At 44.7% G+C, this 12,256-nt stretch overlaps 1 protein-coding gene and 1 long non-coding RNA gene across 5 annotated transcripts in view; one reads left to right on the top strand and one right to left on the bottom strand.

Annotated features, from left to right (window-relative positions):
- THSD4 (thrombospondin type 1 domain containing 4) overlaps window positions 1-12,256 on the bottom strand; it is a 576,503-nt gene that overhangs the window by 445,128 nt on the left and 119,119 nt on the right. For all 4 annotated transcript variants that reach the window (XM_084979881.1, XM_021073928.2, XM_021073924.2 and 1 more), the window contains one exon: window positions 7,977-8,079. In XM_084979881.1, the coding sequence (XP_084836007.1) occupies window positions 7,977-8,079 (103 nt within the window). The remainder of the gene's footprint in view (window positions 1-7,976; window positions 8,080-12,256) is intronic.
- LOC146406890 (uncharacterized) overlaps window positions 1-12,256 on the top strand; it is a 994,549-nt gene that overhangs the window by 916,826 nt on the left and 65,467 nt on the right. The window lies entirely within an intron of this gene.

Here is a 12,256-nt window from a genome sequence, read left to right as displayed (position 1 = left end):
AAGGTGTCAAGAAGCCCTGCGGGCCTACTGATGAAATGACAGTTGACAAACCTGGTGGGCACCCTTAACTTGCTGTGAGCTGCTGTCCTAGACACTGGTTGTTTTCGGCCATCTAAGACCCATGCATCCTTCTTTTGGTGCAGCACCCGAATCTTCTTTTTGGGAATTCATTCTTCCTCTCTGCATGCAGTGTGTGAGACTGCCAACAAGGACGCCCCCCACCCTTCCACTCCCAGCCCAGGGGTGGGCATGTGGCATGCACAAAGCCAACAGGGCTCTTATTTCCAGGGCTTTCAATTTTGGATGGAGAACCCGGCTGGAATTTATCCATTGCAGCAGCAGCACGCAAGTAAGACTACCTGGATTCCTAGAGCTTCTCCAGTTTCTGTTCTTTACCAAGCCTGGTCCTGCATATTTCCTGTTGATTTTCAGAGCTACTGGATATCCTTCCAATAAAATATTTTTGCAAAAACAAAAACAACAACAACAACAAAAAGGGAGTTGGCCCAGTTAAGGATCTGATACTGTCATTGCTGTGGCTTGGGTCACTGCTGTGGTGCAGTTTAATCCCTGGCTCAGGGATTTCTGTATGCCGCGGTCACAACCAAAATAAAGTTTTTTTAAAAAAGTCTTTTTGTATTTGACTTAGCCAAAATTGATGTCGGTGGTTCAAAAAAAAAAGAATGCTAACTTATACAGATATACAGCTTGCCAGCTTGCTTCCTCAGATTCTGGGTGTAACTGAGGATTTCTAGGCCCAACAAAGCTCTAAGATCCTAAATGAGTCCAAAAATGATATCCTGCATAGTAGCCCAGTCTCCTTAAAATCCTCTTGTTCCTCCATGGCCATTAATAAAGAGAATTTAAAATAAAGTAGAATAAGAGAGAGAGAGGCAAACTAGCAAGCCTTAAAAATAATTCTATAGGAGTTCCCGTCGTGGCTCTGCAGTTAGCGAAACTGACTAGTATCCATGAGGATGCGGCTTTGATGCCTGGCCTCGCTCAGTGGGTTAAGGATCCGCTGTTGCCTCAAGCTATGGTTTAGGTTGAAGATGTGGCTCGGATCCAGCATTGCTGTGGCTGTAGCGTAGGTCAGTGGCTAAACCTCCGATTGGATCTCTAGTCTGGGAAGCTCCATATGCTGCGGATGTGGCCCTACGGCCCTAAAAGACCAAAAAAAAAAAAAAAATATATATATATATATATATATACATATGTATATATTTAGTGCTATAACGGTGAAATTTATACTGGCTCTAAATTTCACTTTTAGGAACAGAGAGACAGAGACGGGGAGAAGGAAGGGAATCTAATGGGCTTTTTAAAGTATACTTTACAAACAATAAAATGCACAGATCACAAGAGTACCGTCATGGATTCTGACAACTACATTCACCTGTATAACAACCATGTCAATCATGATTTGGATCATTACCATCATTCCACGAAGTTCTATCATTTCCCTTTCCAGCTAATCCTTCCATGGGCAAACACTGATTTCCATCACCATAGCCTAATTTCTCCTGTTCTAAAATGTAATATAAATGGAATCAGACAGCATGTACTCTTGCATCTGGCTTATTTTGCTCAACATAATGTTTCTGAGATACATCCGGATTGTTATATGTATCAGTAGAGTGTTCCTTTTTATTGCTGAGTAATGCTCCATTGTATGAATACTACTGTTTGTTTATTCAGTCTCCCGTTGATGGGTAGTTGGGTTGTTTCCAGTTCGGAACTATTATGAAAAAAATCTGCTGTGACCATTCTTCAAGAAATATTTCTTATGGACATATGACTGCTTTCATTTCTCCTGACTAAATGAATTTTTATTTAATGGTGAATAAGCTTTCTATAATAGCAAGCAGAGAAGCAATAACACATTTTTCCAGGAGGAAAAAAAAATGTCTATTTTCTGTCTTTTCTTCTAGGGTAGGATAAGGTCAGAGGTACCATTCTAAAACCCCTTATTTGTCTTGATAAGTTTTATTCTCTCAATACACAGAATCATTTCTCTACTGTTCTAAACAAACCTTTCTCTCTTCCCTTAAACTAGAGAACACTCTCCATATGCCTCCTTCATGGTAACTTTTGAAAGAAAGAGTTAGTTCTATTCACTAGCAACCCTCTTTAATTTCTTTTCAGGGATCTTCCCAACAGTCCGTCCCCATCTTATTTTCTCAGTTCTCATTCTGTCCTTGACCTCTTGCTGTGTTAAGCTGTGTGGACTGCTTCTCTCCCTCTCTCCCTCTCCAACTGCCTCTCCTCAGTTTTTAGAAGGAAAACAGGTACCAAAAGACTGGTCTTAAATGCTCACAACTGGCCACATCTTTCTCCTGGCCTCCATACACATTGAGAGTACAGATTCTGTAGCCAGATTCTGAGGTTTGAACCTGGCTCTATCACTTACTAGCTAGGTGACCTTGGGCAAGTTATTTAATAACTATACCTCTTCTATACCTCTGTTTCTTCTGGAAAATGAGGCTGATAATAGTACCCATCTCACAGGTTTGTTGAGAGGATTAAATGGGTTCGCATTTAGAACAGTGCCTGGATTATAGTAAGTGCTCAATAAATACGAGCACTGTCTCTCTCATCTGTTCCTCATTGTGGGGCATGTAATAAGAGAACTTTATAAACCATAATACTTTATTGCTATATGAGGTGATATAAAGTATTATAATGCTTTGGTGCCACTTTTTCTCAGGCTCCTTTAATGGCTGAGTCTCTTCCCCTACTTCTTTAATGCAGACATCCCCCAAAGCTCCTTCCTTGATCCTCTGTCCTTGTGATTCTATGCTCTCTTGAAGGTCTTATCCATCACTGGAGCTTTAGTTATCACACCAAGGCCAATGACTTCAAATATAGGTCTATAACCCTGAGTTGTCTCCCTTAAACTTCAGAATTTCCCATCCTCAATTTCCTGCTGGGCATCTCCCTACCATTCATTTAAACTCAAAATCACTGTTTTGTTTTCAGGAAGAGGTTGCCTTCCTGATTTTGCTTTGTCCTCAGTGACATGCACAGATGCTAAGCAAACATGGCTGAGTCTTGCCAGGTCTTCTTAGGCAGGTATAAGAGAGCTTGTGGGGTATTACTGGAAAACTCTTTGCATTTCCCTGTCTACTCCAAAAGGTCTGTGAGGACTATCAACTGTGTGGAGTAGGATGGGCTGGGGGAATGAGTACCCCAGGTACCTGGGAATGAATGAAGCTGCTTCATTAAAACATGAACACCCTCATCCCAGGTCCACCAGCACCTGGTACTAAGTTTTCCTTCCTCATGTCATCTGTACAGTTTGGATGACACTCATGTCATCTGTACAGTTTGGATGACACTGTCCATGATTTTATCTAACAGCCCTTATCCCATGCACAAAATGGTGTCTGTCCAGGGCAGACTGCTGGACTGAGGGAGGAGTCAGCATTATACCTGGGCACCTGGGTGCCGGCATTCCATCTCTGCCCCTCAGAGCTTTAATCAAGGGGGAGAATTGGTCTAAGTGGCTGGGGCCCTGGCTATTAGAGACTGTGTGGCACCTTCAATATTCCCTGAGTAAAATCTGTTCCTCTTGCAAACAACGTAATAAAAGTCACCCGGACTAGGAAGGCATTCGAGGAATTCTGTCAGAGCTTCCCGCCTGGGCTAGTCTTTGGGTGGGTCACAGATATTCCATTTCTCCTCTTTTGAGCACACAGTGGGAGGGATACTGCTGCCCTTGAAGTTAAATGTGACACACCACTTTCATTGGCTTTGGCCAATGAGATGTGAGCAGAAACAATAGGGACCACTTCTGGAGGAAGCTTTAAGAACCTATGCATGATTCGCTTCTTCTCTTTCCCTGCCTCGGTGGAAGCAGAAGTTGAGATGCTGCTTCTATCAGCCTGGGTCCCCAAATGAGCAGAACACATACAACATTACACAGGTAGCATGAGCAAGGGACAAACTTTTTTCTGTTAAGTCATTAGGATTTGGGGACTCCTTGTTTCTGCAGCATAAGCTAACTCACTCCTGATAGATACGATGGCCTTGGTCATGTCACCAGTTGGCAACTTCTGATTTCTAACTCAGCCTCACCTCTGGCTTTTAGATTTCCACTCTATTTAGATCACTCTTAGAGACGCACAGTGCACTTGAGCTACCCTAGTCAGAGCAGTCCCCTGGTTTATGGATCAAGACTGACACCTGTGGTGACAGCCCACAGCAACCCAGCAAAACTCTAGATTCTAGTGCAGCCCAGCCCTAATACTCTAGGCATGAAAACATTTTTGGTATAATTTTCACCAATGTCAGCACGTAAAAGAGAGTCTTCCTATTAAAGTGCCCCATGCTAGCTAGGTTGACCATATAATGTATCACCCACAGTGATTTTGAGGGTGAAGGGTGACAGGCAAGAACCATCACTATTCCTGGTAAACAAGGATGCCTGGGCATCCTACTTCCATCGTCTTTGTGAATTAGGTCTAGGGCAATGAAAAAAATTCCTAGAAGCATCATCTTAGGATAGATCACCACATCCAGGAAATGCATTCAAAAGGCCTAAGAAGAAGCATGTGGTGAAAGTAATGTGTTTATCAGAGAGCATACTGTGCTTTTACTATTCTGTGTGGCATTGGACTGAATGAGTGCAGCTGTTCCCCTAAGTAGGCACATGCAAATAGCAGTAGACATCCAAACAAAACCAAGAGCCCAATGCAAAATCCAGCTGCAAAGTATGAACACCCTGCAGAAGCATTAATAGCATCTTCCTCCCACTGGTCAGCCTGGGAGTCATTTAAGAGGAAGGAGGACAAAATCAAGAAAACAATCTTAGCAGCAAGAAGAATTGTTTAGCGAAAGCCAAAGTAAATGCAACTTCACTGAGACCATGGGCTCCTCCTCTCCTAGGCATGTGAGACATATTCATGTCAGGAATTTTTTTTTTAAAGAATGCTGAATTTTCAAGGCAAAGTAACACAGTGTAGAAGATAGCTGATTTCGCCAATCTGCTGCTCTTCCACACTTTACTTGTAAATCACCAGGATTCTAATTAGTTCCCTCAAAATTTCAACTGATTACGGTCAAGTAGTAGATAATAATATTTGTGGAAGATTCTGTTTTTCTGTCTGTCCCAATCCCTCTTGCCCATCTCCGCTTCATGTGAGGTGGGTTGCCCCCCAGTGGGTTGGTCACATGACCTGCATTAGCTCAAAGACACCCAGCCCCCAAGCCCAGGCCCAGGGATAAGGAGACTATGATCCAAATGAGAGCACAGTGTGGTTTTGCTAAGACTGATATCATCCCTGGGCATGTTAGTTTCCTAGGCTGCCGTGACAAATGACCACAAACTGGGTGGTTTGAAACAACAGGAGAATATTCTCTCATAGTTCTGGAGGCTAGAACTTCACAATCAAGGTGTTGGCAGGGTCATGCTCCCTCTGGAGTTTCTGGGGGAAGAATCTTTTCATGCTCCTCCTCCTGGCTTCTTTAGTTTCCAGAAATCCTTGGTGTTCCTTGACTTGTAACTGCATCACCCTAATCTCTGCCTTGGTCATCACATGGCCATCTTCTCAGGTCTGTGCCTCTCTGTGCATGTCCCAGTGTCTCCCCTCTTCTTATAGGACACCAGTCACATTGGATTAAGGGCCCACCCTACTCCAGTATGACCTCTTAACTTACACCTTAATTACACCTGCAAAGACCTTATTCCAAATAAGCAAAGTCATAGGTCAGGGGCAGGACTGCAACACCTCTTTCTGGGGGGCATAATTCAACCTACAACACTGTATAAGAGAGAGTCTCACTACAACTGCACGTTCAAAGCCATGTAAGCCAGCCTATCCACCTGAGAATTAAGTAAACAGACCCATAAGACAGGGAATAGAGAAAAGGATCTTAATGATACTGGATCCTTGGAATGTAGCCATACCTGAACTCCTGGACCTCCCAGTAACATGACCAACAAAATATCTTTCTCATTTAAATATACACATATTTAAATATTCTGTCACAACCATGAGTTCTAATTATACATGCAGCAGTAAATAACACTGTATAATATGAATCCAAACAGTCCCCCATATCTGGATGGCGAAGTGGGCATGGAATATATATGAAAAGGTTGGCCATGCATGCGGTTGAAATTAAGTGACCAGTATATAGGAGCATATTATTATGTGATTATACTGCTCTATTTTTATATATGTTTGAAATTTACCAAAATAAAAAGTTAAATCAAATGTGCAAAGCCCCCCCCCCACCCCAGACTCACAATTAAAGTCCAGCACAAATCAGGGCAAACAAAAGAACAGAAAAGGTAGAATGCTAAGTAAATCCGACAATGGCAGGCATCCTCAGGGAATACCGATCACAGGTGAAAACATGAGCACAGGCTTCCTTTGTGGAACCCGTAGGGCTTTATGATACCGGACCTGAGTCTACCAGGCTGGACGGGGTCGGGCGGCTGGCAGGTGACCACCCTGAACTAAACAGAGAGGGTTGGGCAGTGCGGCTCCAGCTCCAGGGGAAACAATGAGAGCACAGTGACCGGCTGGAGGCATTGGCCTTTCCTCCTAGTGAGTCACCATAAAGCAGCTATTATTCACAGTCGGCAATAAAGTAAGGGTGTGGCTCAGACAAAGGACACGGTTACCACTTCTCTACAGGCTCACTGACAGGGGTTGCTGTTCTGACACAAGAATATATTTCACGGTTTATGAAACACCCATGATTCTGTACCTTAATTTGCGCCAGAGTCACCACCTTCTGAGATCCTGCCTCCCTTTTAAATTAGAGGTTCTCAACCCCAGCTGCCCATTAGAATGACTTGGATCTTTAAAAACAAAAAACAAATGAAACGAACAAACGAAAAAAAAAAACCCTCACACCCAGGCTGCACCTCAAACCAATGAAATCAATCGCTGGGAATGGCACACAGGTGTTGGTATTTCTAGAAGGCTCTTCAGTGATTCTAATGGGCAGTAATCATGAGGCAACTTTGAGAATCCAATCAGAGCTACAGACTATTCCAGGGGGGAAATGCACAGACAAAAATAACTTTGCATCCCATTTCAGAGCAGGCATCAACCCCACCTCCTCTTCTCCAAGGGCTTACACCTAGGCACAACCTTCCACTTTCAGACACTGATTCTTCAATACAACTCAACATTAAACTCTCCCCAGAACAACTTTTCCAGATCCTGGACTTAGCAGCAGTGCCCCAAACCCAGCTGCTCCAGCCACTGCCTTGGGCTGAGGCTGAGCAGAGGTCCTCAGCTGGATACTGAGGGCAGCTGGACTCTCCTTTCTGGCCAGCATGGCTGCCGGTATTGAGCCCCACAAGCTTTGCTTGACCCATCACCACTCTGGAGCCTACTTTCTCTGTGATGGGAAGACATATCTCAGAGTGTAACACCTCTCAGTCCAAAAGCCATGTTATTGTCTGGGTTTCAACAAAGGAATGTGACTCCAGGATCCAGAACAGCTCTACCAATATCAAATCTTCCATCATTTTGAAAGAGCAGAACCCTTGGTCCCAAGGCCAGTGGCTGCCTACCACACTTCATCTTTGGAAACAGTCTGCGAGCCTCCTCCAACACAAAAACCAAACAATTGTCAACCTGAAAACTCTATGTGCTCTCTTGATCCACCACACCAGCCCTTGTAGCAGAAACCAAGGAAAAGGGAAAGTCCAACCTTAGTTGAATCTCTTGCTCCAACCCATTTCTGGAACCCGGTTCTACCTCACCCTGTCTTCCTCAGATGCTGCTTGTTTTTATCAGTGCCTCATCCACCTGACTGATGATCCAGCTCTTGCCTGAGCTATACTACCTTTGGTAAAGGCCCCCATGGGCTTCCCCTTGCCCTGGAATCACGCTTTCTTCCTCATTGCCACGCTAGCCCAGATCACACCAATTCCTCGGTTAACAACCAAAAGACAACAGGGTTGGAGAAGAGACAAACACAATTCCTGTGGACAGGGCTGGGGCTATTCTTACCTTCTGCAAATGGTTCCCATTCATAAAACCGGCCCATGAACGGCTTGTTGTTGTAGGACGCACACTGTACCTCCCAGATACTTCTACTGCTTTCTGGACACACCTAATAAAGCAGATATTAAATATACAATTAGTGTCCATATCTTTTCTTGGCACCAGCTAAAGCCCAGGAGACCTCTCCAAGGTTAAATGCCAGTCCTCCTCCATTGAAACCAGGGTTTCTAAAAATGTACTGATACTGACATCAACAATTTTAGATGCAGATCCCAAAGCTTCAGTCCAAGTTTACTAAATTAGAACCTTTAGAAGGATACTAAATTTTTAGCAAGCTCCCACCGTTAAGTTTTTACATCCCGTAATTTGGAAAACACTGACCTAAACCTTCTGCTCCTGACAAATTGATCTGCTCGCCTTCCTCAAAGAGGTCATCCATTTCCATCTGTCTGACTTTGTTCCTGCTACTCCCATGCCTGGGGTAATATTCACAGCAAACACATACAGCGCTCTTACCCTGTGCAGGCACTATTTTAAGCGGATTTCACATGTTAGCTCATTTAATCCTCACGACAACCAATGCAATTAATAGGGTATTTTTTTCTTTTTTCTTTTTTTCTTTTTTTTTTTTTTTAACAGACGAACAAACTGAAGCACAGAGCAGCCACACAGCCAGGGAAGACAGAGGCTAGACTGAACCCTGGGAAGCCTAGTGCCCATCACCCCCTCTCAGTGTCCTGCCCATCTTTCTAAACGCCGATCTAAATTCTCCCCACCACCTAAGGCAGGAACACCCAGCCTTTAGCATGCATGCAAACAACTACCCAGAGACCCTGTGGGGAATGCAAACTCCTGGATCCCGCCCTCAAGGGTTCAGTAAGTCTGAACCCTCATTCCGTAAGGCTGGCATAAGGTCCAGGAACCTGTGCTTTGTCAAATTATCCAGGTGATTCTGATACCCTAGACTACTCAAAGAAAATATCCAGCTCTCTCTGCCTTCTCTCTTTCTTATTTATAAATTGGAATATGAACAAAATGTGGCATAAATGTGAAATAATATAAGATCAGAATCTCAATTCAATTGTGGATAAAGGAGGATCTAGCTTTTTTAAACCTAGCAACACTCTGTTCAACTGTGAGGGGTGTGTGTATGTGTGTTTTAATAATCAGAAGGGAAAGACCCCTTAAATATTAAAAGTTCTGAACAGGAGTTCCCGTCATGGCTCAGGGGAAATGAATCCCACCAGGAACCATGAGGTTGTGGGTTCGATCCCTGGCCTTGCTCAGTGGGTTAAGGATCCAGTGTTGCCGTGCTGTGGTGTAGGTTGCAGACATGGCTCGGAGCCAGTGTTGCTGTGGCTGTGGCGTAGGCCAGCAGCTGTAGCTCCAATTAGACCCCTAGCCTGGGAACCTCTGTATGTCACAAGGGCAGCCCTAAAAAAAAAAAAAAAAAAAGTCCTGTATAGAAAGAAGTCTCTGGAATAAACCACTAATATGCAAGCTCAAGTGCTGAAGGATTTAGAAAGAAATCTACTGTATGTTTCGGAAACACGAGGTCTCATGGATGATCAGGGAAGAGAGGAAGAAGTAAAACCCGGTAGAAGGAAAAACACCCCTTGCTTGATAAAAGGCAGTCAGGGAGGCGGCTGGGACAACACTCAGGGTGGTCATAGCCCTGTGCCGGCCTGAGCCAAACCATATGGAACAGGAAACCATGCGAAGCAGAATGCGATGGAAACTGTGGTTGCAGGGGGGAGAGCCGGATGGATGGGCAGGGTGAGCTGAAACTGGTGAGAAGCTGACAGGCTGGGGAAGGCTGCCTCCAAGGGCTGTGGGAGCTGAGCTGCCAGCGGTCCTGAAGCTGGAACAGTGTAGGCTTCCAGCAACACCACCCATCTCCATGACGGGCTTGGGGTTAAGATGCTTTTTACAACCCTTTGGCCAGAACCAAAGTTCGACTAGGATGGGATCAGCTGGGCAGTTTGGGAATAGGCTTCATCCTTGCAATGAGAAAGACTCTAAGGGGGTTGTTAAAAATACAGATTCTCGGGCTTTGCCCCACTGGAGGGTGGAGAAGAGGGCCAAGAAACACACTTGAAGTGCTCCCTCTGGTGCTTCTGGTGCAGCCAGCCTGGCACCAGACTGTGCCCAGCAATTAAGAGCCACTCCCATGCCTCAGTTACACTCCAAATTACTTACCGTGCAATCATAGTGTAAGAGCAGAAGAAAATCCAACCCCTTTAATTTACAGATGAGTAAACGGAGGCCTGGAGAAGTGGGGTACCTTGCCAAGGGTCTCACAGTGACATGGAGGCAGAGCCCAGAGTGCTGACCAGCCACCCGGCCATCATTAGAAACTAGAGATGTGGTGCTGGGTGGCAGGATTCATAATAGCAAGAGACCAGAACAAGTGGGCCAAATGTCCTATTCCTCAAACAACCACACCTATGTAAAGCTAAGCTGCTCGGAACACGGCCCCAGCCAGAAACCACCCTAATTAACCTGGTGGTGGCAGTTAACAGAACTGGAAGCTGTCAATCACAAATACTCAGCCAGTCTGTTTAACCTCTTTCTCTCCATCAGCAAAATAGCACCAATAGTCTGGACCACTAAACAACACTCCTTCAAAATCACTTTGAATTGCTCGATATTTAATGATATAAATGTCTATTTCATGACATGGAAGTCAGTCCACAATCCATTAAGTGTTAAAATGATTATGTGTGGGAGTTCCCATCGTGGCTCAGTGGTTAACGAATCCGACTAGGAACCATGAGGTTACAGGTTTGGTCCCTGGCCTTGCTCAGTGGGTTAAGGATCTGGTGTTGCTGTGAGCTGTGGTGTAGATCGCAGACGTGGCTCGGATCCCGAGTTGTTGTGACTCTGGTATAGGCCAGTGGCTACAGCTCTGATTGGACCCCTAGCCCAGGAACCTCCATATGCCGGGGAAGGGGCCCTAGAAAAGGCAAAAAGACAAAAAGACAAAAAAAAAAAAAAGATTTTGTGTGTGTAGGGGAGGAGAGAGAGAGAGGTAAAAAGTGTTATCTCTGGAAGGCGGGTTATAGCTATTTTCTTTTTACAATTAAATTTTAGTTTATTCATACTGTCTAATTTTTCTACAATAAATATGCAGTATTTATGTACTAAAAATATGTCATTATCGAGTTCTTCCAAACACATAGCCAGCTTGCACATGCTTACAATTTATAATCTTAGCGTGTGTTTTAATGCTAATGCCTGGTGCTTTTATTATATCCATAGGCATCTGTCAAGCCAACTCACCACCTGTGATGGGTCATTCAGAATACCCTGTATTGGTCATCACCAAGTTCTTTGTATTTGAGTGTGGCCCAGTTACTTCCTGAGGCCAGAGGGTTTAAGGTGGTATCAGACCCACAGTGAGGCATCAGGTGCTGAGACGGCAAATCTACCTACAGTTGCCAGGAGGCACGCAAGCCAAGAGGTTGACTATGATATCCAGCAAGCACCTAGCATGAAAAGGTGTGACAGGAGGTACAAGGTGCCCTGGAAGATGGGCACCACCCTGTGTATGACCCTGAGCAGGGACCCACATGATGCCAGGTGAGCTGCAGGTTAAAGGCCAGATACTACTTCCTGGGGAGGAGAAAGACCTGGTCAGAGAAACGCAAGCCTCCCAGGGTCCAGATATAGAAGTGGGTTACTGAGACAGAATTATGGTACAGACAAGGAAGGCAGACACCTGGGGTGATAATGACGACAATAACAGTATTGACGGTTTACTGACACTTACTAAATGTCAGATACTCCACATATGAATTATGTCTATTTGCTCATGTGATCTGCACAGCCACTACTACATCCATTTTACAGATGAGGAAGCCAGGGCAAAGAAAAGTTAAATGAGCTGCCCAAGGCTGCAGGGAAAGCAGTGAAGTCAGGATTTGAATCTAGAGCCCATGACAGTAACCACTCAGTCACCGTGCCCCTCGAGACTGTTCGGACAGCAAAGCTGATTTGCAATGGGTCCTCAGACAAGTGGGCCTTAAACTCCTTCCACATTCAGATTCAGCCTCTGAGGGTGACCCTTGCGACCCCAGCAACAGGGATCAGGGAGCCGTGGGTTGAGGATGAAAAAGCGGGAGAGCTGGGGAAATTCTGTTTCGTGTCCCTTTTGTAGATGACATCTGTTTGTACTTGTCATGCTATTATCAGTATAAGATCTCCTCTCATTTTGCCAGACTCTCTGAAGTTAAAACTTCCAGGTTACAGATCATTTTACATTCATTTTACTTAAAGTGGGTTGT

This window comes from Sus scrofa, chromosome 1 (genome assembly GCF_054392235.1).
Source record: "Sus scrofa isolate SSC_HxYL_T2T_F1_AM1 chromosome 1, Sscrofa_HxYL_maternal_Yorkshire_Landrace_v2.0, whole genome shotgun sequence".
In the NCBI taxonomy this organism is placed as follows: domain Eukaryota; kingdom Metazoa; phylum Chordata; class Mammalia; order Artiodactyla; family Suidae; genus Sus; species Sus scrofa.
Note: the sequence above shows the minus strand (reverse complement) of the source record. Positions and strands in the feature narration are given on the sequence as shown.